The sequence below is a fragment of the Filicampus tigris genome, chromosome 17 (genome assembly GCF_054856515.1).
Source record: "Filicampus tigris isolate MCC_2025a chromosome 17, RoL_Ftig_1.0, whole genome shotgun sequence".
NCBI classification, from domain to species: domain Eukaryota; kingdom Metazoa; phylum Chordata; class Actinopteri; order Syngnathiformes; family Syngnathidae; genus Filicampus; species Filicampus tigris.
In genome coordinates this window covers 12,753,115-12,780,840 of record NC_141233.1, presented here as the reverse complement: position 1 = coordinate 12,780,840, position 27,726 = coordinate 12,753,115, and the positions used below count along the sequence as shown (strand labels likewise).

At 41.9% G+C, this 27,726-nt stretch overlaps 1 protein-coding gene across 1 annotated transcript in view; it reads right to left on the bottom strand.

Moving 5' to 3' along the window:
* zbtb16a (zinc finger and BTB domain containing 16a) overlaps positions 1-27,726 on the bottom strand; it is a 108,434-nt gene that overhangs the window by 30,248 nt on the left and 50,460 nt on the right. Inside the window, exon 4 of the mRNA XM_086012401.1 lies at positions 11,541-11,627. Coding sequence (XP_085868527.1) covers positions 11,541-11,627 — 87 coding nt within the window. The remainder of the gene's footprint in view (positions 1-11,540; positions 11,628-27,726) is intronic.

The following is a 27,726-nucleotide window of genomic DNA, read 5'->3' as shown; positions in this document are numbered from 1 at the left end:
CTTCCTTCGTCTCGGGGCCATATTTCTCCGAGAACAGAGCTTGGCAAATTATAGCATAGCGTAGGAGTGAGGGACCGCTAGCTCCATGACCCAGACGAGATGCAATAAATTGTCTTTTTTCTAGGCCAGGAAACAAACCGGCTGACACGCGTGGTAAAAAACATTCTCCAGACGCAAACGTTAGCAGGTAGGCATAGCGATTTTAAACCTAGCATAAGCCATAGCTATTATTTTTGTTTGGAGCATCATAAAATGTCTTTAATTAAGCACAAAGTATCATCAACATGTTGCTTTAGAGTACTAACTAATACTGTGTGAAGCTTCTTTGCAGACTAGCCCATTTAGCAATGTTAGCTTGAAAGCTAACGCTAGCAACATCAGCCCAAAAGAGTCATACTCATTTTTCCCCCCCTTAGCAGTAGCAAAGATTTATAGCTCCTGACGGGTCTCTTTCAAAGAGGTCCTTGTGTTTTTACTAGCGTGTTGGCCTTATCTGAAAATTGTAACATTTGCCCTGAAGATTACAAGCAAAAGAATGGTTGACTTTTTTATGGGCGTAGAAAAAGTCCTTTAGAAATAAGTTAGCTTTTTACGACAGCGCAACGCAAACAGACAGACAGTTGCCTAACTGATGGCCAGATGAGTAAATTATGTGTAACAAGACAACCCCGGTCAAGCGTGAAGAACATAAATACGATACTTATTTTTAGTAGTGCCTCATTTGAACTTTTTGAACAAAAGTTTCTCCCCCCAAAAATTTCCATTCAAGATTCAAGCTTTTCAACCAAAAGCATGTATCTTTAAATTAACCCTGACAATGACATAATTTTGTAGAAGTTATTCGTACAAATTAATGCTTTAATGAAACTGCTAATAATTATAAGTTTTGACATTTAAAAAAAAATATTTGGAGATATGTACTTTTCATTGGACAGTCAAAGTACATTAAATTGGATTCCCTTTTTTAAAATGCTTTGGCGCAAAAAGTGTTTCCAATGCTCAGTTTTCAGCATTTACCATTGCGTTGCTGTCCAATGAAATCCATGAATCTTCAGATTTTCCAAGCTTTGGTTTTTCCATTCAAAAATAATGGATAATGGATAAAAATAAAGGATGAAAAGAACATGATTTGAAATCAATGGTTCTCATTGGATAGTAACAGTGCATTTTTAAAAAAACGTTTGGTAGTGCATTTTTGGCTTTGTTAATTTGTTCTATTGACATTTTTACAGGTATAACAAACTTTTAGAGATACATAGTCTTCATTAGACAATGTTGAATTTTTCAACATTTAAAAAAACCCATCAAAATAAAGTGCATTTATGTTTCTGTATACAGAAAAAAAACACTCAAATTTGGAGATAGAAGCATTTCATTGGCCAGCAACTGCAAACATTTCAAATACTTTTTGTTTCCTTGGTATGTACGTCTTGCATACAACATAATATTCTGTCTTGCAAAACAGAAATAGAATTTTACTTTTATACATTGGCAACCCAATAAAAATTGATTGACGGTTTGGGCTCCGACATCAATTTGGGAGCCGCTTTCTTCTGAAGTACATTAAGTAGGTAGGAGCCCCCCCGGGGGCTAATCAATGAGGCACAAAAGCCCAAAGCGGCGTCCAAATGAAACGCAGCCATTTTGAAAACAGACTTTCTCTTCTTCTTCTCCAGCGTGTTTAGGATTCCTGGCCTTTCACCTGACCTCGGGGGGCGGGTAGCTGTTGGCTCGCCGTGATGGAGGTTAAAGTGTAATCCCGGCCCTGTGACCACAAAGGCTTTGGGCCCCTGAGGGCCAAGGACCAGCCACATTTTCGGAATTGCAACGTTATCCCTGCGCAAAGCCTTTGCAGAAAGCACATAATCAAAGAGTTGGACAGTGGAGAGATGCTTTGCCTCACAAAGATTTCAATCAAACACCATTAGATTTATTTTCTAAGCACAAGCAAACAAAAACAAACCAGATTTTCTTAATGATATGTGCAGTGTAGTTTTCAACAAAAACTGCGATTGGTCTTTACCTGAGCCCTGAGCAACCGTCTTTTTTAGTTGCCAGCAAGTCTTTTTTATTTGCCAGCAAGTGGCAAAATGGCCGCCGCCTGGGTGAATTTTGCTGTTAAAATGCAATCCCTTGTGATTTATTACTAAAAACAACAAATACAACAAAATTAAGTTGGGTTTTAGAACAAAATGTAAAAAAAAAAAAAAAAAAGGTTATACAAATGTTTTCCATTGAGAAGCAAAGCACTTTTTCTTTTACCATTTATTAAAAAATACAGAATTCTTAAATTTTTTTTAGGTGGCTTTGTTAATTATTTGAATGAGTTTCTTTTAGCTAGACATGCTGTTCATAGGACGCTGACGGCTAATGAATGGGAAACTTTCAATGGGAACTTTCTTTAGGCTTAGCGGTTACAGCGCCGCCTGTCGCTTTGGCATGCGCTCGCCAAATATGGACAGAATGCATTCATTTGCGTTGATGAAAATTGGTATTGACCGAGAACAGGGCACTTTTGGACTAAAATTTGTTGATGTCCGACCATAATGGTGCTAATTGCCACAAGTGAGGTATTTCACCGATATTGTGTCGCCCTAATTGCTTACTTAAGTCATTCATTAAAAAGCGTTTCCACAGCGGCGTGCATGCCCCATTAGCATTAGTTTGATTCCATGGGGAGGCTGAAGGGAGAAACCTTAACAAACGCTTTTGAGCAGCTCGCCCCAACGCAACCGAAAGAATTTGCGCTTTAAAGAGCGGCTTGAGAAGACGGGAGAGAAGTGAAGCCAACCAGAGAATAGCTTTAATTGACGCCTCCTCCATTTTCCCAGGCACAACGGCGAGAGGGAGGGAAGGGGAGGGGGGGTGCAGGGTGGGGGGGGTGGATGATGTGACACCGGTGTCCTGGTGTTTCCACTGTACAATAGGAAGCAGATTTGCAGAAGAGCTGACCCCTGACCTCTAAAGCCCCAGAAAGGGTCCAGGGCGTACCCTCAGCACCCCTCCCTCACCCCAAATCAATCAGAGCCTGGACTGTAAGAGGACACTTACGGGCGGGATCCTCACCCACCCCCAAACATTCCATGCCTGGAAATGTTTTTTTTTTTTTTTTTTTTTTTTTTTGGACAGCAGCCTGGGGGGTTGTTTTACGTAGACAATTCAATAAATATTCAAACTGGGACATCTTCCCATTTCAAAGTGTTAGCAACGTAATTTATTTTGAAATGGCACAATTTACTCCAATCTAACATTATTGCCCCCCTTGATTAACTTGGCAAGTGCTATCTATCTATCTATCTATCTATATATCTATATATATATATATCTATATATATATATATATATATATATATATATATATAAAATAATAAAAAATATACCCCAAATTGTGAACTGAATATATACATAATAGAGGAATAAAAGTGTGAGTCTTAAATAAAATTGGACAGCGTCAGTAAAATTATAATTATTATCCATAAAATGATTTTTGCATTATTCGCACTGAAAAACAATGTAATTTTGTTGTATGTTTTATTATTGAATATAAAATTAAACAAATATTTAATAAAACAATAGCAAAAAAACAAATTATTAAATAAAAAGGGGCCTGTTTAAAATAAAACTAATATTGTACATCTAAACCAGTGTTTATTGTCAATTGTCTTGATTATTTTCTTTACTGTAATTTAGTCCAAAGCTACTTTATTTTACTGCAATTTACTGAAAGATAGTTCTATTTCTATTTTACATATAATTAAACATTATTTGATAAAAACAGTAAAACACTTCATGAAATAAGATTGACATTTTAATTTAATATTTAATTTCTTACAATTGTCTAATATCTTACATATTACAATATTTTCGGACTATTTTCTTGATTTAAATGAAGACTGTACATTTCAAATATATAATTACTATTTTCATACAAATCAATTTATTATAAAATAAAAAAAATACAATTAAAAATATTTTAAAAAATAAAATCAGATAAAAAATTTTATTGAACAAATATTGCTTTAAATTTTCTATTTTAAATACAAAATAACTTCATTCTTTTTACAATAACTTTTAAGAAAATGGTACTTAACCTTTGCAACGCCTTGGAAGAAAAGCATTCTAATCTACTCTGAAGCCCGGCTTTATCTTTTAATTCCTTCAACTTAATGCCACACATAAGCGTTAATGATGTTAACTCAAGACGCATTAGGCGACTGATGCCTTTGTCTCCCATTAAAGTTGCTCAAGGTCAGCCGGCACATTTGGGAGGTGGCGAACATCTGGCTGGTGACCTCGCGCGCTCTCGCACCAGCATATGTGAACGCATACATAATTAAATGCTAAATTAATTTCAAAGAGACAATTTTCACATTAGAGCTCCACGATTACGAATGAAGGTCAGCGCGGTACAATGATGGTTGCTCATACAATGTCTTACCAGCTTGAATACACACGCGCATGCACGCACGCTCCAACGACGCAATGGCAGTTGTTTGGTCCTTCAACAATGTTTAACTCCAAATCAAGTGTGACTGCGAACACTTGGCCTCTGTAGTCAGATAAGACATGGCCGCCCAAATAGACTGGCATTAATTATTAATGAACGCCGGCGCAACTTCTTATCATCTGGTATAAAGATAAATATTTAGCGCCCACGCTGCTTGTAAATGTTCCTTGTAATTGCTTTGATGAGCCCACAATTAGCAGCAGCGGCGCGTGCTTGTGAGTTGTAACGCCGACTCGGGCCACCGCCGGATATCAGAGCAATCCCGATACAGACTCAAAGAAGAAAAATATTTTTAATGTGATTTTGTTTGATCTCATTAACTACACTTTTTAAGATGTAAATCATATTTTTGATCATGCTAGCAATAGTATCTTTTATGATTACTTTGTTCAACCTGACTGTGGCGTTCGATACGGTGGTCCACAGTATTCTGTTGGCTCGTTTGCAGCACCAGCTGCACATTAGTGGTAGCGTGTAAGAGTGGTTTGAACTCTATTTGGCAGACAGAACTTTTTGTGTTAGCCTTAATTGCTCTGAATCACACTCTGCCCCACTATGGCATGGTGTTCCACAGGGTTCAATTTTGGGGCCCCTGCTGTCTTCAATGCATTTGATGGCCCCTGGGCTCCATCTCAAGCAAACATTGTAGAATATTTCCTTTCACTGCTATGCGGATGACAGAATAAAAATACAAAAAGTATATACAAGAACATGAATGAAAACATACTGTACTAAAACTAACAAAAAAAATACAAATAAAAAATATATCAAAATATAAATAATACATAATAGACATGAAAAAATAAAAATACACCAATAATATAAAAAGAAATACAAGAATACCTTTCCAGACATTGGATACGCAAACTGACATTTGATAAAATATAACCTAAAATAAAGGTTGGGGAACCGCTGCGCTACATGACACATCAACATTTGGGAAAAGGAGATCGAAATTCAGCTGTGATGAAAGCATTCCAGTTGGCATCCCAAAGACACCCAAAAGTGCAGGAGCAAGAATGTCATCTAATCAGGTGACCTGCAAATTCCCTCCTCGCAACACACCTGAGCAAACACGCCTGGTGACCTTTTGCCGCTGCTAGTAAATACTAAAGAGGAGAAGGGTCAAATGAAATATCACACGGTTTCTCTTCGGAAAAAGTCCGACCTAGTGACTAAACCTGACTTTTAATGACAGAACCTATTTTTCACTTAATATGCATTCAAATGAGTCCTGTTCCCTGAGTATGCATTCAAATGAGTCCTGTTCCATTGACATAGTGTGAATGCTTTAAAGGGGTCGAGTCAAACATTTTCTTTACAATAACGTTTTAGGTGTGGTGGTGGGCGTCACTGGGAATAGGAAAACGTCCCTGAGCATGGTCGGCCATCTTCATTACCGAGGTTACTCGATGACATGGTCGAGAAGTAAATTAGCGAAAGCTGGTGTCACTAGGCAACTGGGCGCGATGCTTCTTTTGTTCGGGGTGAAAGGTTGGAAGCACTCCTTCTAATCTTGCTTCACAATTAAGGAATAATAAGGACTGAAAGAATGGCTGCTATTGTGAGCGCGCTAATCGAAGGGGTATTTGCACTGTAAATGGAAAAAAAAAAGGCCCGTTGATATTTTAACACTCTCCTAAGATGTCGGCAAACAATCGCCGCGTAATTACAAGGGGAGATTTACTTGGAATAACAGCGCAGACAAAAGAAAGCGCCGTCAATGTTGATTGTGCGTCGCTAGCTCCCGACGGGCAAGCCTTTCAAGCCTCGCCAAGGTTAAAATGCAACAGGGGATATCTGGAAGGAGCCTCCTGATGTTCACTGTCCCGTTTCCTTATCAGTGGTGCTTTTATATCATAGAAATCCCGAGGTACTGTGGCAAAATTGGACCCTCGTATTTGTCAGTAGCAAACTGGGAAAAAAATATCTGACTGTTTCCACAGATCAGTGAAGAAGCAACCTTACCAATAGAAATGTAAAATACAAACGAAAATCATAATTAGTCAAATAATAGAACCATAATAAAAAACTGAAAATCAAAATGAGACTAAATAAAAGAAATAATAAAGAAAAATAAATATGAACTAAAAAGCAATAGAATACAAAAAACTAAAATAAATTAATACAAATATTTTTGTTTTTTATTATTTTTATATTTATCTTAAAAATACATGAGGGGGAAAACAATTTCGCACATTCGCACACAATGACAACGAAAACTATTTGGTTTTCAGGTCCAAAACAAGATGCAAGTGTGTGTGTGTGTGTGTGTGTGTGTGTGTGTGTGTGTGTGTGGGGGTGGTGTGGGGGGGACAATTTTTTGGGGGGGAGGGGGTCGCAGAAAGGGCGACGTCCAGGGGAGTTAAGATGCCCCGACAAGGTGGGGGCTCGTCATCCGGGCAACGCGAGGGGGCCGCTGAGGATATTGGCCGGCCAGATTTGCGGCGTGTCCTGCTGACTTCCATTTTATGGCCCGTGAATCGCAGCGCCCGCTGGGAGTCCATAATCCGCCCCCCGCCCCTGCCCGCCTGCCGCCGCCCGGGCCCCATCAATTTATTGCTCTGGATTCTGGATGTGTGGCCACCGTCTGCGGAATCACCCATCCCATCCCAATTTGTTCGAGGATCCCACCCACTTATTTCTCCCTTATAAGAATACCGACTCCCTCCCGGACAAGCTGTTGTCCCACGCTTTCACGCCGCGCCGGCTCAAAGGGCCCAGTGCCCACCAGTTCGCAGGGGTTCCGCAGGGCAGCGGGGCCCACTCGGGTTGTTTCTCAATGAAAGCCCTTAGTGCCAGCTCTCATTCACGCATAATTTCTCGTTTACGTGCATCTCCTCTGAGCTGCTCTCGGTTCTACGCGGCATCAATCAGCGCTTTTCCTCCGCCTCGGAAAAACTCATTTAGATCTTATCGGGGGAAAATTTGTTTGCAGGGGAAAGAGGAGGCGGCTCGTCGCGAGAGAAGGGACTGTAGTCAAGGTAGCGCCACATGATTCAATTTACCGGCGAAAGAGTCTCGGACAACTTGTAGTCAGATTATTTTGGAAGGCGAGAAGGGGAAGGATGGATGCAAAGAAAAACAGATGAAGGAGCAAAGGAACGTTCCAAATAAAGCAAGAATAAAACATCTTTTGACTGGATAATTTCTAGTGGTTTGGTTGATTTCTATTGTGGAAGGTGGCAATTATCAAGAATAACTGGTGAAAGGAGCAATTGCATTATATTACTGTAGGTTATAGTAGTGCATTTTGCTAGCATATTTTGGTGAACAAGGTGTCATTCTTTTATTTTCCAACCCTATGTACTATTTCTATTAATCACTTTCATTTCTAGGCGGCAGTTATCAAGAATATGTGGTGAAAAGAGCGTTTGCACGTATCGCACGATAGTAGTACACTGCCCTAGCATATTTGCCCGTGCAGGACCAGCGTGCCACTTTTGTAATATTCCTATTAGTTTTGTTTATTTCAATTGTGCAAGATGACAGTTAACGCGAAGAATTAGTGAGGAGCTGTCGCATTAATTATATGGTAGTAGTACATTGCGATAGTGTATTTGCCCGTGCATGACCAGCATGCTGATGACTTTTTGCGCTTTTTTTCTCTCTATAGACTATTTTTATTGTTTATTTCTATTGTGCAAAGTGGATGTTAGTATGAGTAACTGGTGAAAGGATTTGCTATTTTTTTTTCTTTGAACTTAATGTACTCTATTAGTTCAGTTAGTAGCAGTTAACACGAAAAACTAGTGAGAGGAGCTGTCGAATTAATTATATGATGGTACATTGCGCTAGTGTATTTGCCCGTGCATGAATAGCATGCCGCCGACTTTTGGTTCTGTTTATTTCTCTTTTACAAATTGGACCGAATATTATTTAATCATCACATGTATATCGCATGTGCCCATGATTGACTGTGCTGTGGAGATTTACTTTGTATAAAAAAAAAAGAAAAGAAAAACATTTGTAGTAGTTTGTATTATTTCTAATGTGCATTAAAGTAGAAAAATAAACCTTTTGATGAATGGCCCTTTTTATTGTAATTTTACTTAACAGATACCTCATTAACAGATACCTCATTAACATATACCGGCATTAACACAGTTAATGTTTCATCACCAAATTTATTTGCTTATTCTAACAAGCGTCGCTTTTATACCCCTGCGACAATGTCCGGAGTCTCCTTGTGTGTGCGTGTGTTTGCCTTGCGTATGGCAGGCCTAATGCTCCCTGACAACTTAATAACATCACAATTAAGTCGATGCTAAACAGATGCCAGGCTCGAGTGATTTGAGGCACTTTTGACGCCCGCGTGTTCGACGTCGCCATCGGCCTCATTCGCTAGACGGATGTGACCGGCGCTTATCGCATCCTCGTTCGGGACCTTGTTGCTGTGCCTTTTCAGCACATGTTCTTCTTCATCCCTCGCTCCCCTCCTCCCTGCCGCCTCGCTGCAGCCAAACTATTCCTGGCTTGAGAAAAGAAACTGTTTACTCTGGAATCATGCTGCGCTCCCACTGCTGTTGCCCGCCAGGCGCTTTGCATATTTTCCGCCCATATTACGAGGCTTGAAAAGGACAGGGTGGGAGAAAAAAAAAAAATTGAGAGGCAATGAAACAGGCGTCGAAAAAGACCCCCCCACCCCCCACACTCTTTGCTGTTATCGCCGGGTGGAGATGATTCATGTACCAACAGTCCCGACCGAAAAAGTCCTGCCAAGGCCGCCGGCTCGCAGTCACACGGGAGTGGCTGTCGCCTGCGCCGCCACGTCGAGTAACTGCTCATTTCGTGACGCGGCCTTCGCTCACTCGCGGCGCATTTCCATGCAAATTACAAGTCGCGCCAGTGAAAGCTACAATCTTAAACAAAACAAATCTACTTGTTACTCACCCCCCACCCTTACACACACAAGCTTCTTCTGACCTTTTTTTTTTTTGCTGTTTTTACACTCATTGAACACACGCAATGTGTGGTATAACCTTCAACAGATCCAGTCGGCGCTTCCAAGCAACCGCCTCTCATTGTGTCACGATTGTGTATCACACAAGTGTCATTAGGCTGCAGTGCACTGCGCCGATCGATACAAGACTTTACTGTGCACGCAGGAAGAAAAGGAGCCTATATGACACAATACAGGAGGAAAATATTTAAGGGGGGGAAATATGACTAATGCAAACTAGAAATGCAGGTTTTTGCTTTTTTTGGGGTCATGGCCACAATCGCTACCCTGCCCTAATAATATGAACATCACAATTTTAAGCAAATTAGCACCGCCCATCAACAAAATGCCAGACTTCCTGTAGTTTTTTTTTTGGGCATAGCTTCTTGAGACTTTTTTGTGGATCTACTAATGTTAGACATGCCGACCAAATTCCATGTTGTTAAATCAAACGGACTTCGGGAGCTCAATTTTCAAAGAATTACCAGAAAGTGCAACAGTGCCTATTTTCGGGGTCACTCCCCAATCTCAATATGTCTTTGCGATCCAACATCGTCCCTCCCTCCTGTATAAAAATACTCCGATACTACACACCGACGCCGCGTGACCTGCCCGGCGTATACTTGCCGTGTAAGAGCCATGTCAGTTGCGTGCATATAGCGTACTTGTTTTGACTCAACTTTATTTTGTAGTTAACATCTGCCACAGTCTACGTTCTTCTTCATCTATTTTTAACTGTAGGTACTCCTTTTTACATAGTCGCCCATAGTGTTCAGACTGAGACATCACATAACATACAATAGTACTTACATTTTGCCTTTTTTATTGTGGATTACATTGTTTACAGAAGCCACTCTGGTTACTGTAATTAACAGAGTTCCTGAACTCATCCTCGCATGCCGCCGTCTGACGAGCGCAGTGAAAGCAGCCCGCCGCCAAAACATCTTCCCCACGGTTTGCTGGTTGACGGTCACCCCCCCCCCCCCCCCCCACCCCAAAAAACTGCTAAAATTAGCCCCGGCTGCGTATGTTGCATAACAGATGTATGGCACATAAACAAGGCAGAAAGTAAATAGGCTTGAAGTTGGAAATATGACAGCAGCGGCATTTTATTTTGAGGATGAAAGCTTCCTCGACCGCCTGGGAGAATGTTTGCTTACAAAAGTCCCAGTTTAGTGGCAGAGATTCACTTAAGATATTCTTGGAGTAGTTTTATTATTTTCCATTACTTGCGAAGAAGGAGAATATTTGGTGTTTATTCCCTACGTCGGAAATAAACGCCACGTGATGTTTTCGCCGGGAATGACGATGACTTCAGGAATGCGTCGGCGAGCTCCAAACCATCCCGTGGTTTTATTTTTTCTTCCCCCGTCGAGGTTGAGTCAGGCTGCAGCTGATCGCTCCACACCACAATAGCGACCATTCAACGTGGCGAGGCGGCGAAGCCAAATACTGTCGTCAAGAGGGCGTTGGGTCAGTGCCGGCTACTGTATGCACATACTATGACAGCCTTTACCTTTCATAGGCAAATACTAGCGCTGCACTGTGACGCGTCCGAATAAAGATAATCGGATGATTAGCGGCGAACCTGTGAACAGTGAATATGTGGGGGATCACTATATTTATTTAACCATTATTTCTGATGGCCAAATTGTTAAATGATCTGTCACACACCCACACAGACTGAAAATTAAGATCCGAGCACACCATTAGGTCTACTTAACAGCAACGGACATTGGAGACAATCCTGTCCGTCTAAATTAAACACCTCATTCCGCCTCACATCTGCTGAAGGAGGAGGATTTACTTCCTCTTATTTCCATCTTGGCAGCCGCACTGTCTTCCCATCTCCGTAGCGGGAGGGAAAGGGGCATCGTGATAAACAACACCAGGCCCTGCCAAGTTTTCCCGACTATGTTGATTACTGTTGCATCCGTGGTGATTTAGGGCTAATCCGGCGCGCTGCCACCTCACTGTCCATCATCATCTCCGCCGAGCCGGACGAGATTGGCCAGCGCGGGCTCGTTGTCAAAAACAAAATATCTAAATGTACCGCAGCAATACAAGCGAGCGGTGTTGTTTTGTTCCTACCGGTGTGGATCTGCCGGTGAGCCTCCAGGGATTCTTCCGTCTGGAATTGAGCGCCGCATTGGTCGCATACGATGGCTTTCTCGCCAGCTGGAGGGCAAAAACACAAGAGGAGAATGGACGTTTATTACACGCGAGGCAACACGCCGACAACACAACGTGGGGAAACGAGTCTTGCACGCGCTTATAATGGAAAATGTCACAAATTCATCAAGTGAAAAAAAAAAAAAATCACAGTTTTTGGGCTATGCTGATATCTTACAGGTGACAAATTATGGTTATTTGACGTTTGAACTGCTTGTAACAAAATAGTTGAGTCTCTGGAGTGCCCGCTTACCCATCAAGTGTGAAATTAAACAAATAAGTATCTCTTATTGTGACGTGTCTGTGAGCAAGCCCTTTACATAATATTGCGCACTCTGAGTTTCTCCAAGCTTGGCAGCTTGGCTGTGCAAAGATCTACAAACAAGACCACATAGAAACGCTATGATGTCACTATTAAACATTTAAACAGACCTGTGTTGCTCAAAGAACGGATTAGCATTAACTTCTGAAAAGTGAAAATGATTGTTCGGTTTCTGCATTTGGCCAACAACGATCCGAACGCTAAATTGCGTAATCCGATAGTTTGGTGACTAAGTGCTGCATCCAAGAGTGAAAAATCATGAGGACAATGAGCAAACTTTGCGGTAGCGCGAGTGTGATACAATCACATCGCTCTGCCTTACGACTGTCCATTTAGCTTAATGCTAACAAACATTGGAAAAATACAGATGGGCTAAATAATACCATCGGCTTCGCCAAATTCCATCCATAAACAATTGATATTGGAACAAAAACAGTGGAGCAACACATCCTCTGTGAAAAATGGCTATTACTACAGCTCACTGAGTCAGTTGTGAAACTCGTATCCGTGTTTGTCTCTGTCTGTATTATACTGCCCCCAGGTGGCCAAGACACACACACTAGAAGGGACATCACTATGTCTGTTGAACTGAAGCAAAAAATGTGGCAAAAACATTTGGAAGTCTTTACATTCTATTTATTGATGTCATGAAAGTACAATATTAGAGTGCTACTTGGCATACAAACATTTGGGAATTAGTGAGAACATTTGGCTTAAAACAGTACCAAACCAATCATGCGAGTGGCTGGCCGTGCTGACCTTTGACGGGACAAGCCGAAACAACAACAACAACAACAGCATTTAGTTGACTGATAACTGGGTTTAATTTAACGTGGAAGAAGCTTGTGTAGCCTACAAGATGGCTGCGTTCTCATTTTAAACACATACGGCTGCGATTAATGCCACCCATGAGAAAGTTAATCAGCCCAAAAAGTCCATTTGGGTCAATTATTTTGAAGCCCGTATTCAAATCAGAGTGCCTAATTTATCTGTTGTCAACGTTAACTGCCACTTTTCTTGTTCTTGCTTTCCTAATACAAACAGTTTACTGTGCTGCCTCCAGGCTGCCGATGTGTCATGTTCACTTTATCAAGAGCGCGTACAACCTCGAACAGCAATTAACGTACGTATACAGTCTGCACATCACATCAGAGTGCAGGCTAATTATGGTTTTACGGGCTTTGGCACAGCGTACTGTACATGCCATACGCATCACACATCAAACACATGCACCAAGTGAACATCTGGTGGTTGTGTTTGTACGCCTGTGTGCGTGTGTGTGTGTGTGTGTGTGTGTGTGTGAGTCCAGCGCCAGCACACGCCGATCTCTCGGTTTGTTCTTGGCAAGGCCTCGCGGGTTACGACACCTCTAGAGAGAGCCAGAGAGCACCGTGAAAACAGGAAGGCGATTCTTAGATGACCCCCAAAGAAAAAGAGAATGAAAAAGAGTGAGGGGGGGAGTGATATTTGGTGCGGTTTTGCAACCGTGGTGACATGAGGGAACGGCCTGTACTGTAACGAGTGCAGACCGAAAAAGCAGAAATGACACAGAGCGTACATGACACTGTGTGCCTGCCAGAAGAGTGCTTATGCAACAAGTTATGCAAAAGAGAAAAAGAAAAAAAAAAGAAATAAATAAAAGACAGCGAGTGCGCTGTACGAGTGAATGTGGCCGGATCGTCAAACGCGACCTCACGAAAAGCTTGGTTTAATCTGTGTTTATTTCCATTTCACTAACCCCCCCCACACACACACACACACACAAAAACAACTCTACGCTAACTGCATATTGAAGAGGCATCATTAACTAGGCGTATGGCGGCTGCGACGGCGAGCATATGGCAGATTAGTGGCCACTTAACCTCTGCTGATCGAGACGCGGAGTGCTAGCGAAATGACGCAGCACAGGTTGACAAGCACACGTCTGCGTGAATGAGTAACAGGCCGTCGGACTGAATAGCGCTCACTTACTTTGCGGGAAGAGAAAAGTTTTAATCGCATTCGTACCAATGCAATGAGCATTTATAGGCTCTCCCAGACTTATTGGTAAAACCTTGCGCCACACAATGTTTCATTTTCGCCGGAGGGACAGAAAATAATGTGAAAACGTCGCAGAGAAATCATTGTATTCAAGCTAGGTGCGCTTAGCGAGTGGCAACGCAAGATGGCCACCGGTGGCTTCATTTCTCATTACGGCGAGTAGGCGAATTAGCAGTCCGGGCTATTATGTCCCTCAGCGGTTTTTATCCATCTCAGGGGCCGGCCATTTTGCCACTTACTGTCCACTGAAAATGACATCACAGTTGCTCAGGGCTCAGGTAACAACCAATCACAGCTCAAGCTCACAAACGTCACATGACCAAACTGAGAAAACTATTTAGCAGGACAATCGAGTTGAAAAGCTCCTCTGTGTGATGTTGAAGCACAAACGTTTTCCTTTCCGGAGGGTAAGTTACTCTTCGGAGCCATCGGATACTGTTTGTTCGGAAGCAGGGGGGAACCGAGCACAAATTGCTCCAGGTTGTCTTTTATGTATGTACCCCACTTCAGCGTGTTTCTTTTCCATCATTCCGACAGCAGAAGGACATCCCCTTTGTAGCATTGGGAGAGCAGCCTTTTGTAGGCTGTGATATAGAACACTTCGGACAAAGATAACAGCTGATGTGCACCCCCCCATCCGCGTCCAAAAAGCCCATCTTTCCAAGTTCACCCGCTCGCCATCAAAGGGGGACCTGGAGATTTATCACTTTAATTTGGCAGGGAAAGTGGCTAATGGCGAGGAGGGCCGCGTCCACCCGCCCCCACCCATGGTCCTCCCCCCGCTGCCGTTAGCGCCTAGCGGGCTAACAAGTGACGGGCGTTTGGCCTGGGCGGTGTGTACCTTGGCTTCGCCCACTCAGCCCCTTCTTTCGTGCCCCGCCGCGACCTCGCACAAGTTGATCCTCCTTGAAGCGAGGCACTCGGCGGACGCCTCCTCACAATTTATGGGCGGGTGCCACAAGCGGGGGGCACGGCCCGCACTAAACTGCCTCCCGCCCCGTGCCTGGCCCATTTAGCACATGCCTCATGGCCTCCCACTAGACTCACCGCTGCCATTTCGGCTTTTAAAAGCGAAGCTGATTTACTACAAATGACCTCGCTTTTACAATACCATAGGCGCCGTTGTGTTGATCTTAGCCTCTGGAAAGCCACGGCTGCCATTTTTTTCTTCTTTTTTTTTTTTTTTTTCTTTTTTCAAACCAGATTAAATTCTGTCTTTTCACACAAAGTTGACACCTGAAAGCAGCGCGATGAAATCACGCAGGTTGATCTCATGGCCCACCGAGGGCCAATGAATTCACCATTGCCATTCTCTCTGTGTGTGTCATTTATTCATCTAAAGAGGCGAGGCACATTTATCAACTTTAATTCATCAGTTCAAAGCAAGCTGAAAATGAAAGAGAAAACCAACATTGCATGTCGGTAAATGCCTATACAGGTGATGTGTACAAATATTCTCGCCTAAGAAATTAGATCACCTGTCAATAGGAAGAGAACATCATTCCGTGCTTTAATGCAGACGCTTTCTATTACAGTGAATTGATGACGTTTTTACACTATATAAAGAAAGTTGTGATGAGTTTGAACGGGAAAGATGCATCGCAAACACAATTCACCTTTTTATGCCCAAATTTAAAAAGTCAGAAATTAAAGCATTAAAATACGTGGACAAAAAAAAAAAAAAAATCCAATCAGGAATGCAAGCAAAAAAAAACTGTAATTTTACATCTTTTAAGCATTTTTGGGGGGCTGCATATTATGCAAACATACATGCAATATAATTATGTACAGTTTTTTTTTTTTCTTTCCAATATTCAAGCGCAAACTGTGCATAATGTAATAGTAAATTATAACAATTAAATATACATTTTAGGAATATAGCCTCTGTCTTGTTTTTCAACGTTGGTCACGATCATGGTACTTGAAAACTACCCTTTTTTTTTTTTTTTTGAGGTGGTACTCGGTGTTAAAACGTTTTAAGCACCACTGGTCTAGTACATTGCAGTCCCGTACTGCTGTGAGTTCCACAAACCACACGCTGCGCTCATGCACGTGTGCAGAGAGCTGCCTGGTCGAGACGCAGCGGCGATCAAGTGTTGTCGAGAGGCGCGAAAAACCACTTCCCGTTTCACATCCTCCTTAGAGAGCTGTTGCGCAAGTGAGCGTTGTTGTTATTTCATAAAAAGATGCAAAAAATAAAAAGGAGAACAAGGCAAAGGGAGGGCTGCCCTGCTGTCAATCGAGCCACTGGAGTGATATAACGTCTTCCACTTTGACCACTAAATCAATAGTCAGCGTTTCTTGGTGCGGTTAACGTGTGCTGTGATTAGCGAGGGACTTTGTTATTGCAAACCAAGCACACTTGTGGAAGCTTTTAAGACAAACACCCTGAATGAATGTCTTACAATTTGGAATTGTAAGTAAGTCGTGCCATCGTTTATAAACATGTCAGGAATTCTGGTACCAGCTGAAAAGTTTAACCAAAGTTGCATGTGCAATCATCTGAACTCTCCTTATAATTAATTTGCACATAGGTTGAATAACTCAAACTTTAAAGTGATGACGGTTATACAAGAGCAGCTTCTCGCTGGTGCGATGCGCTGCGATTTACATATGTGATCCGATTAGTCGACTAATCGCCACTACAAGTGGTCGACGAGAGAAATAATCGTTCTTGGCAGCTCTATATGGTAACGCAGAAGCTGAAATCTAATTGGACAAAAAAAAAGGGAAAAAAAGACCTGAAATGAAGGCAAAAGACTGTTGGACATTAAATATTACAATTTTGTGTTGGTCCGTGCTTCGACAAGATTGTGATGACAATGTTAGCTGGAGACTGTTACTGTATGTGAACTTCAGGAAATACTGAAAATGTGTCCTTACAGTTGTGTTGAATGCCTTCTTTTTGGGTCCAGACAGTCAACACTTGAGCTGTTCTGCGAGGACTCGATAAGTAACATTGTCTCCCGCTGCGCATTTCCAATCCTGCTCCGCTGGATTTTTCTACACCATCGAGGGCAGATATCAGCAGCAGGACAGGTACGTGACTTTGGAACGGAAGAGATGCATTTAAGGTTAAGAACTGCCTGGGGAAATGTATCTTGTGCGGACGCTAGCACACTTTGTGATCATCAAAGTAGCTTGACTACTCCAAAACAATTTGATGTTGAAAACAGCTACGACCACGCTACTGAGGTACTGCCTACTATTAAGATCGCTATTGCCTAACACGAGGGGTTGAATGGATAAGTGGACTAGTCGACAAGTCCGCCTTCACTCTACGTCGCCGGCATGGGCGGCTGAGGATAACTTTCGAACCACTTAAGGGAAATTCAAATGATAGCGGCGCAGTGGTTGTGAATCACTGGATTAGATTATGTCGAGATTTCAATAATGCCGGTTTTGTTTCGACGTGTACGTCGGTACAATGAGTTCTACGCATTGTCCAGCAATGCATGGCTCACATGAGAGTCACGTCCAATTCCCTGCGCAATAGCGCATTGTCCTGATTGCTTGCGCACACATTCCACTGCCTCGTGGTATTTAAGGTTTCAACTGTTATGAGATTTTGTGATTTTTGTGTATGTGTGCGCTCTACACACACACACTCGCAACGTTTGCTACTTGTTGTTCCAACCTACTTCCTGTCACAGGTATCATTGTTTGCAACAGATGCCCTCCTTTGGGAGCGCCAGTCGAAACGGAATCTTTCATCAAAGACGCTCTCAGAATTAAACATCAGAGCGAGAGAGCCTGTCGCCGCTTGTAGCGCCACAAAGTAGGCCATCACATCCAGCGAAACATTCGCCCGGCATCCTTTTGACGCGCTTCTGAGATAGCATTGCCGCCCCCCTCGTTTATTTTACAATTTTAGTCAAAAAAAAAAAAAAAAAAAAAAAATCTGCAATATTCCATAAGTGACACGCTCCCTATGCAACTTTGCCTTCGTGCAGGAGGAGGGGCTAGGCAATCCCATTTGGGAAGGCAGTGAGGCTAAAAGGGAAATGAAAAAAAGGCTAATTACGGCGACTGGACAAGCAATATCACACCCAGAGTTTTTTTAATAGTATAAACAGTGTGTGAGTGCAAGTGTGTGTGTGTGTGTGTGGTAAGGAGACAAGCAGTGTGGCCAAAACAGACGTTAACTAAATGTTTGCTGAGCTGAAGTAAACCACTTACGCAAGACAAGACTGTACAACAAGAAAATCTATAAACATGTACAGAAAATAGTCTCACATACAACAATTTCAAACTGCACTCGCTACAATCCTATGAGGAATTACTAGCAGAGCAATAGTCCGTGTTTACACTTTTAGTCTGGTTGAAAAGAACGGCTTTTGTAACCAACCCTAACCCACGTCAGCTACGGCATACCCGAACACCCTAACCTTGAAAACTCTACGTCTGAAAAAAATATATACTAAAATTCCTTACCTCAACCCCAAAGATCCACAACGTCAACCCTAAGACCCCAATTTAAATCTTGTAACCATAACCTTAAAACACTTCATTCTGACACAAAAAAAAATCTAACCTGAAATCTCATTCCCTAACCCTAAATAAAGCCCGTATCCAAACCGTAAAATTCGCAACACTAAAATCCACCGTTGCTGTGGCGGACAGGGAGCTGGATCGTGGCATGTCGAGTAATGTGAAGTAAGCGATGATGTGATCAAGTATCGCATCAGTTGCCCTATCGCAGTTTTATTTTAGAACTTGGCACCCAATCAACGAATGGCTGCCCGTCTGCGAAATATCTGTCCGAAATATCCTGTCGAGACCTTCCAGTTCCTGGGAATTAGAGTCTCTCGGGACCTGAAGCGGGAGACCATCGACTCCATCCTGCCACGGACCTGTTGGGACAGTCCTCTGCAGGATTCACCGAATCAGTCCCGTGTTCCTCCATCACAGTCTGGTTTGGACATGACAGTTAGGACTGCTGGGGAAAAAAATAACTGGTACTCCCCTACTCACTCTTGGGGACTTGCACGATGCAAGAACCAAGACAATTGTCTCGGACCCTTTACATCCTGGTCACCACCTCTTCCAACTCCTTCCCTCAGGTAGGCGCTATCGAACGATGCACGCTAAAACCAGTCGACATTCCAATAGATTCTACCCTCGTGCCATCAATTCCCCAAACAGTCGCCTCAAAATTCAATAGTTGCACCTTGAAGACTTTTGCCGATTTTGCACATACCTGTGTAACAGTATTACTGTATTGATTTATTGTAAGCTTCAGCTCTCTATTTCTAAAAGTACATAACCTCAACCTTAAAACTTGAATTTAAGACAATTACCAGCGCTAAAATGCTGCCTCAAAGAAGAATGGTAGGGACTGATTATTTCTAGAGCTTCTGTGAACAGACTGCGCTCCACTTATGAGGGCAAACTGTTATTTTTAGGTCAAACCATAACACCTACACCGACGACGCGGCGTATCAAACACATTAAGACAACCATCAAAGGCAGTCACAAATGAGATGTTGGGAGCAAAGAGTGTAATAGATAAATAGAAATAATCTGTCAGCAAGGGGGTGCGCTGGGATTGTTTTGGGGGGGGGGAGGGGTGCGGAGACGAGCCCATCAAAAGCGTCACAAACGCGCATGGCTGGAGATGAGTAGTCAGTGGTGCGGGGAGGGAGAAATCAAAGGGAAAACCGCGACGGAGACGGAATATTCAGGTCGCTCTTGACAGCTTTACAGTCTGTTGCGCCAGGCGGGGCGTCTCGGGACAAATATTGACTCACACAATCACATACTCGTACACGAGGCCACGTTCAAAAACGGATGCGTTCCGATTGCAACGTCGGTTGGCCCATGTTGTTGTTGGTGTCTTGTCTTTTCTTTTTTTTTTTTCTTTTTTAAATTCTGGCTTTTAATCCAGTTTGCTTGAAAACCGATTTGTTTGTCCTGTAGGTCACACACACAGTATTCCTGGCCTGGCTATTCTTTATTAGGCTTTTCTCTGAATGGCACAACCATTTCCAGAGATTCTCAGCCCTTGGGGGATTGAGGGTCATCTCAGGGCACGCGGCTACTAAACAGTCAACAGTGCCGAGGCTGCTATGAAAAAGGATAACGTGGAATTACACTTTTATGATAAAAAAACAGTTTGCTCTTCTTTGTTAATTCTGACAAATATTGATGGGCATACGGTATGACATCTGAAGGTCATTTGGCACATTTCCAGGGATCCTTCTAACACGCTCCCAGTACATGTAGATATTCAGTACGATGGCTACCAAATTTGAACTACAAATCGTCACAACCACGTAAACTCAAATATGGTCAATTCCATAATTTTTTCACAAATGAACAATATTGATGTGTTGAAAACGTCTTGAGAGCAATTCTGTGAACACTCTTGGACATTTGAACTGTCTGATAAGCGTCTGAAAACTGTCTCTCTTCCTCACTCCACGGGAGTCGTGCAGCATTATGTCACCTCAAGATTGAAAGTCAAATAATAATGTGTACATTTAGCTAGATTGAGTAGATTTAAGTTAGCCTGTTTTGTTAAAAATGGATAGCTGGAATGAAAAGGAAGCGCATCAGCCAAAAAGTGTGTACAGATTCATTTCCGCCCATTACACTGCTTAGTCAGCTCATTGTTTTTATTGCATCACTCATCAAGATCTTTGAAAAAGAGTTTGGGGAATATTATGTAACTACAGTCATTTGCGTTTGTGAAGGCTTTTTGTCTGGTCGTGGAGTTGGCGCAGACTTGTGCATGGCTGACCGCGGCAATTTGTTCCAGCCATTTTAATCAATGACAGCGTGATGAATTAGCGATATTTTTTTCAAGCAAATAAAATGATCAATTGAACAGGATTCGGGGGCAATGTTGAGGCGCAATGCTACTATAGCAATATGAGGTGGCGTAGGTGTTAAATTTCATAACGCAAGTTTTCAAGTGATATATTGTCAACAAGTATACATAAAATATTTTAAAAAATTGATCAAATAATAGCAGCATGAAGCACAAACCTTTGTCTCAAATGTTTAAACGTTTCAGTCTTACGTGGCTTTTAGGGCCTCGCTGGAACGTCTCCTGCTGACCGACACTGAACGAGTACAAAATAAATCCAGTGCAGGTTGTAAAAGATAAAGTGCATTTAGGTAGTTCTTGCCAGACACTGACCAAATGTCCCCCTCAAGCCCCCCACCCCCTCACACAACCACACCCGCTTCAATATCTTGGCCTGACTAACCCCCTCCCATCCTGAAAGGTGAAAGGTGCCATGTGTTTTCAGCTCTGCTTTCAACCAACCCCCTTACACACACACACGCACACACACACACACACACATCCACGCACGCACGCGCACGACTGCTGTCTGCCCACCATAGACAAAGAAGAAAATGTATGTGAACAGTCCTGCATGTGTTTACTGTTGTGTATGTGAAGGAAGGAAACAAGAGCTGGATGCATAGACCCAGCAAATCCCACCCCCTCGGGGCTGTCCTGGTGTGAAGGGCAGGAAGTAAGTTAGGCGCCCTAGTGGCCCCGGGGCCCGCTGGTATTAATAGAAGTGAGCTGCGCCAGGGTGGGTGGGCTTCTTTTGAAACTATATATATATATATATATATATATAAAATGGAAAAGTGCTGCTAGATTTCTGCTCCAACGAGTTGATTTCAGTAATGCGTCCGTGTTGTTTAATGCCGAAACACCGTTGGCGATTAATCAACTTTAAGCTCTTATCATCAACGAACTGAGTTCAAGTTGATGCATCGACTGGTCGACTCGCCGGTTCAATCAGGAATGCGAGCTATCAATGTCATGCTTTGACCACAGCGTTAGCGTTACGGAAACAGATTGTTTTACCTGGCTAGCCTTTTTTTTAACAAGCTAAAATTTTGCTAATTTTCGGGGGGGATAAGCTCATTGGCTTTATTTCCAACCCTGGTTCTATCAGGCCCACCCGAGCCTCCTGACCATCTTGTGAACTTTTCCTCTCACCGTGACCGCCGCAGAATGTTTCTTTTGCCAACAGCTGGCCGGGCATGCAGCATCGCCTTTACAGGGCTGTTAATGCATTTTTATAGTTAAACAGAGCAAAAGATGAGGTGGGGAAAACTCATTTGGCTTGTCGGCTGTTGCCTTGAGGGAGGAGAGGAGGAAAAAGTGGGGGGGTTAGGCGTTTCGAATGTTTAGATGAAGTTCAGCAATGGTAGACAGTAGCAGGTAAAAGCGAGGTCTGCCCGCGAATTTTCAGGGGGGTTCGTTTGCCGGCTTGGGGGACTTTTAGCGATGTAACAGGAGCTTCCTGGCTGGCGCTCATTAAAAACCTCTCACAGGGAACACACGAGGCTTTCACAGCTTTGTTTGCTGGAGCATTCTTGGCCGACACTGAGGGGACCAAAGTCCCGAGAACTGTTACTTTTGTTTTTTTATATACAGTGAAACTAAATGGTCAATCTGGCTGAGAACTAATGCAGTCAGACACCAGCAACCCCCTCGCAACTACCCGCCATTATTACCAACAAGTCCCTCACCTAGCCCGCTCAATAACCTGTAAAGATTTACTGTTTAGGGCCCATTATTTCCTGCTTTCAAGTCACACATTGTCAAAGGCGAGGCAGAGTTTATTAAGGCTGCAGTCACGAGGCCCGAAAGCAAAGTGATGTGTATGTATGTGTATACATTTTTTTACGTCGAACTCTCAGGTGATAAAAGTGATTGGAAAAGGGGGGAGGACAGTGTTAAATGGAGGGAGAAAGGAATACTCTGAATTTCTCGTAGTTCTGACTTCTACCGCACCTCGTTTTTAAAAACATTTTCAATGTAGAATGGTGTTTTCAAAAACGAGTGACGAGTGACACCGTACGAGCTATCATTTATCATTTGGCCAATTCTATTGCTGTTTAAAGCTGATCCCAGTTGAAGTCCTCTGTCAAACATAAAACAAAGAAGCCATGTATATTTAAAACAACCTCATCGTTTTTCGCCTTTCAGTCCACCAGCTTAATGCTAATGGAATTAGCATCTATGGTGGAGTAATTTAACACTTTGAGCAATCGATTGGAACATAAATGGTGAAGTAACACATTAAAAGACAATATAACAGTACTCAGTCATGTATTCTTTATCATCTGCAAAGAACAACGATTATTAGTGCTGTACTGATGAGCTTGGAGGAGTTGAGACGTCTCAATGAACAGTATATCAGTCTGTGTGTCGTATACTGCCCCCATGCGGCCACGAAAGAGAGCGCAGAAAGTGCAGCACAATGACTCTTCATTGATGCAGTCGTTTAATTATGAAATTATTCGAGCATTTGTTACAGAAAGTACAATATTATGAACTTCTATTTCGCTACAATTCCCAAAGAACCCTTCGTAATCCTGCAGTATCATCACATGAAAAAAAAAAAAAATCCGGAAAAGGCTCCAATCATCTGTTTCTGTACATAACAGGACATCCAGTATGGATCGCAGTAAACAGGAAATGCATCAAATGCGCCTTTTTTGATTTTTTTTTTAACAGCTCTCAGGTGCATCGATTTACATGTTTGTTTTGTTCGGGCAACCTCTGCTTCGCGCCGTTAAAATGTTCCACATAAAAAGAGAACACGTGCGGCCTTCAAACGCTCAAATCGGATCAAGTAGGGGAAAACTATTTAGCTGACGACATGAAGTTCGTGTTATCCGCCAGTGGACGCCATGCTGAGTCCTTTTCCATGAAGTCATCCTTTACCCTTGCTAAAGGAAGGGGACGATTATTTTTAGGTGAGTAATGTTAAAATGAATAAATAAATAAATATCTGCAATTTGAGATCCTAAACTCAGACCGTCTCTTTTATTAGGTGAAGATGACGACAATGTAACTCATCTAAATTCATCAGCATTTAATTGGATTTTTCAACCCCCCAAACAATGCACCGTAATCAGTTGAAAAGATAGTTTGTAAATGTTCACGATAAAAATAATGTGCTAACAGATTTGAAATCATACCAAAGTATCGCATTGTTGCTTTAAAATACAGTGGAATAGATAAAGTTCTCTGAATTCATATGATTCAGAATTCAGCACCAAAATTGTTTAAAAAATATTTTCATGTTATACAAAATTTAGAACTCTGTCATTTCCAAACGTCAAATATTTCTTTAAAAAATTAAAAACAAAAAAAATATCCAATTCTGATTTGTGCAATTTTGGTATGTTCAATTTATTTTAGGCAAAAATGCAATATTTTAAAATTATTTTAAAAATGTTTGTGCATGTTGTTTTGTACTTTTGTAGTATGAGATTTGATAAAAAATGACTTGACTGTTGAGTTCAGTGAGCATGAGAAGATTAAAAGTTACACTTTGCAATTGGTCATGAGTCTTTTTTTAAATTTTTTTTTTATTTTGCAGCAGTGAAAGTTTTCTAATTCAGAAATGAAAAAAATTAATGCAGGAGGCACATTTGCACCGTTTTTACTTTCTACGTCGTGCAGCAGTTAACTTTATTTCGCTTATTCTTTTAACTTTTCGCAACATTTTTGGATAGGCCCTACACTTTGTTAGCAAAATCCTTTTTCCAGTATTTTTCTGTCAGTTAACTTGTTGCACTTAAGATTACGAACGCTAAAAAAAATCTAATGAATGAGACCCATCAGGACGCCCGACACCTTGGCTTTATTTTTATTGCTTTACAATGTTCAATGATTAACTTTGTTTTAAAATTCTATTCCACTCTTTGTTTTGCTTATTTTAGCTTTTTTTTTTTTTAAAAACAATTTTAAGAGTGTTAAAGAGTGATAAAATCTGCGACTGTGAATTTTGACATGGAATGTTACTTCTAACAGTTAATATGGACACAATTTTCACAAGTATTCATTTGTATTTTCAAATTACATTACGATTGTGCAGCTATCAATGTAATGTGTCTTATTTTCCATACAATGTCCAACTAAATTCTAATGAGAAGCTGCTGATGTTTTGAAAAGGTCTTTTCCGTCCACTGGGGAGTCCTTTCAGGGTAGAGTTATTTACTAAGCACATTACACAATAAGCAGCTCCCAATGTCAACATCTTTGTAAGCACGAGGAAGCGCAACCTGCAGCTGAAACACTTTCCAGTTCCTCCTTCCTCCTGCAGCCCGACCTGCCAACTTGCAGCACGGGCCTCTGGATATAAATACAGCAGAAGTGATACTGTAGAGGCGATGACAGGGCTTGGCGGGCGGCCAAAAGCATGCGAGAGCGCGTGTATGCGTGAGCGCGAGTGTGAGCGTGTGTGTCTACGATCAGCTGAGGCAGAAATAGGCCAAACGGTGACTCGGTGGTTCAAAGGGTTCAACGTGTCCTGAGTAGGGGTTTTTTTTTTCAGTTTTTTTTTTTTTTTTTCCTCCTGCTGTTACCTCACCCGGATTAACACGCAGGGAAAACAAAAGAAAAAAGAGGAAAAGAACATTTGATTTTATTCATTCATTTTAGGATTATGTATTCAGTGTATTGTGATTATTAATCAGTACCTTATTGTGGCTTTTTTGCAACACTGACGCTCACTTGCTAGCGACGCTTTGTCATGTTTGCCGTTTGCAGTGTTAAACAATCTTTTGACACTTGTGTGATAGTATGTTGCAGCCTTAGCTTCTTCTTTACAGACAAGTTAGAGGTACCGTGGTGATTCTAACACCGCAACAATGATGCTACTTTCACTCGCCTGTCTGTAGCGTTTTGCAGCGTGTACTATCGTCAATCTGGCAAAAGGCAAAGTTATGTGGCTTGGTTCAATACACAACGTGTAATACCTTTGTTTTATGTATAGTTTGGAAGTGAATGTCAACTGGAGGAGCATGAATCGGCTAGAGGGACATATTTTTTTTTTTAGGTTTTTGCACATTCTTTTTAAGGTTTGACTTTTTAGCCCACATTTTTTTCTTTTCTTTTTTTTTAATGCTGCGTGGTCACTTGCTAGCAAAGTTAAGGCAATCTGATTTCTTTCACTTGAGTGGCAATATGTTGTGGCCTCTAATTTAAATAAAGGGAATATATGAGGACCAGACAGGGTAAAAACACTTTCTAATTTAATATTTAAAAAAAAAAAAAAAAAAAAAAAAGGACCCACAAAAAAATATTTGGACTTCTTACCAGGTTGAAATGATGCAACTTTCAAGCACCTTTCAAAGCATCAAATTTCATGGTTTTTTTCCCAGTATACAGTTGTGTTAATCTACATAAATTGTCAGACAGCTGTTTTTTTCCCCCCTTAGTTTTGAAAAATGTTCTTTCTAGCCCACGTGCCACATGTTGCCCACCCTTGCTGTACAGGATACTGTTAGCGATCTGGTCGGCTCAGAGATGCAAATGAATAACAGCCGTTTCCCCTTTCTTTCAGGCTCCCAAGAAAAGCCTTTAAAAGATGCTGTTTACTACCACATTAAAGCGTCCGTCCCTGTGACCGAGCGTATTAGTATTCTGCGGCCACTTGCTTGTTTTCAACAGTTATAACACGACATCCGCGCCGTCTTTTATGTCTCGCCTCCCAGTGGAATTAGCAGCATAAAAGCAATCCTTATGTGTCCTGGCTACTTCCAGATGGCTATGGGAGTGCTTTTATCTTCCCGTCGTCGTCTCCTTTCACTTTTTCCGCGACGTGAAAGTGCCATGGGCAGATCTTTGCTTCGCCGACTTCATTCTCCTCATTCCCCCAAAATATAAAGAGCGTTTCAGGAGGGAGCTTTTCCATGAATGGGATTCATAAGCGTTCTAATCTCGCGCTGCGAAAATTGATCTAAGAAGTTTCCCAGAGCGATCGGCCGGTTTACATAATGGGATCATAACTACAAAGTGCCTGGGAGAATATTTACTTTTATCGCTGTTTGCTGTCACAACTGCTTTGTTGCTCCCAGCTGGGATTCGCATTCAGGACATTTCGGTCAAAATTGTAAAAAGATTTTAGCATGCAAGAATGCATTTTTTCCAAAGACAGTCAGCCTAACACAGTGGAAACAATGACGTTAAATGTCGCTGAGCCAGAATATGAACAAAATTTCCTCCCAAAAAGTCATCATCTTTAGAGTTGTTGGCATACATCACAAAACCACTGTTTAGCGAGCGGCAGCAGATTAACTTGATTATTTGATTATATATTAGTGGTGTGTATCTCTCGAAAAGAAGACGATTCGATACGTATCTCAATGGACGGCTCGATTTGAAAGTGGAACGATTTGATTTGATTCAATTCAGTGGGATTGGATAAAAGATGATTCGATACGTTTCTAGATATATTTTAAAGTGGAACGATTCAATTCAGTCCATTTCGATGCGCTCACGTTTTCAATCAAAACCAAATTTCCAATCCAAATCGTTTTTTTGTACACAAAACACTGCCTCAAACGTCAGACATATCTGTCTCACAGTTCTGAGGTTTTGGGTTTGAATCTTACCTTTTCGCTGCTCTCACGCGTGGGTTTGTGCGCTCACATTCTGATAATATACATGTTAAAGTCTGTTCACTGAAGACTCAAAATCATCTATGGGCGATCGATATACAACCCCCGACTGTATGTTCGCTGTCAGTTCACAATGAGACACTTGTCAAACATGACTGCCTTGCATTGGCCATGTCAGCGCATGCCGGAGGTTCATTACAAGAAAACGGTCATGTCGAGAATCTAATATAGCGCGCCTGTGTGTGAGTGTGTGGAGGCATGACAGCGGGTTATATCATTATAGGGACAAGGTTCAACTGTGTGCCGGACATTAGGCACCGGGCCTGCAGCCATCAACTGCGTGAGTGTCTCAAT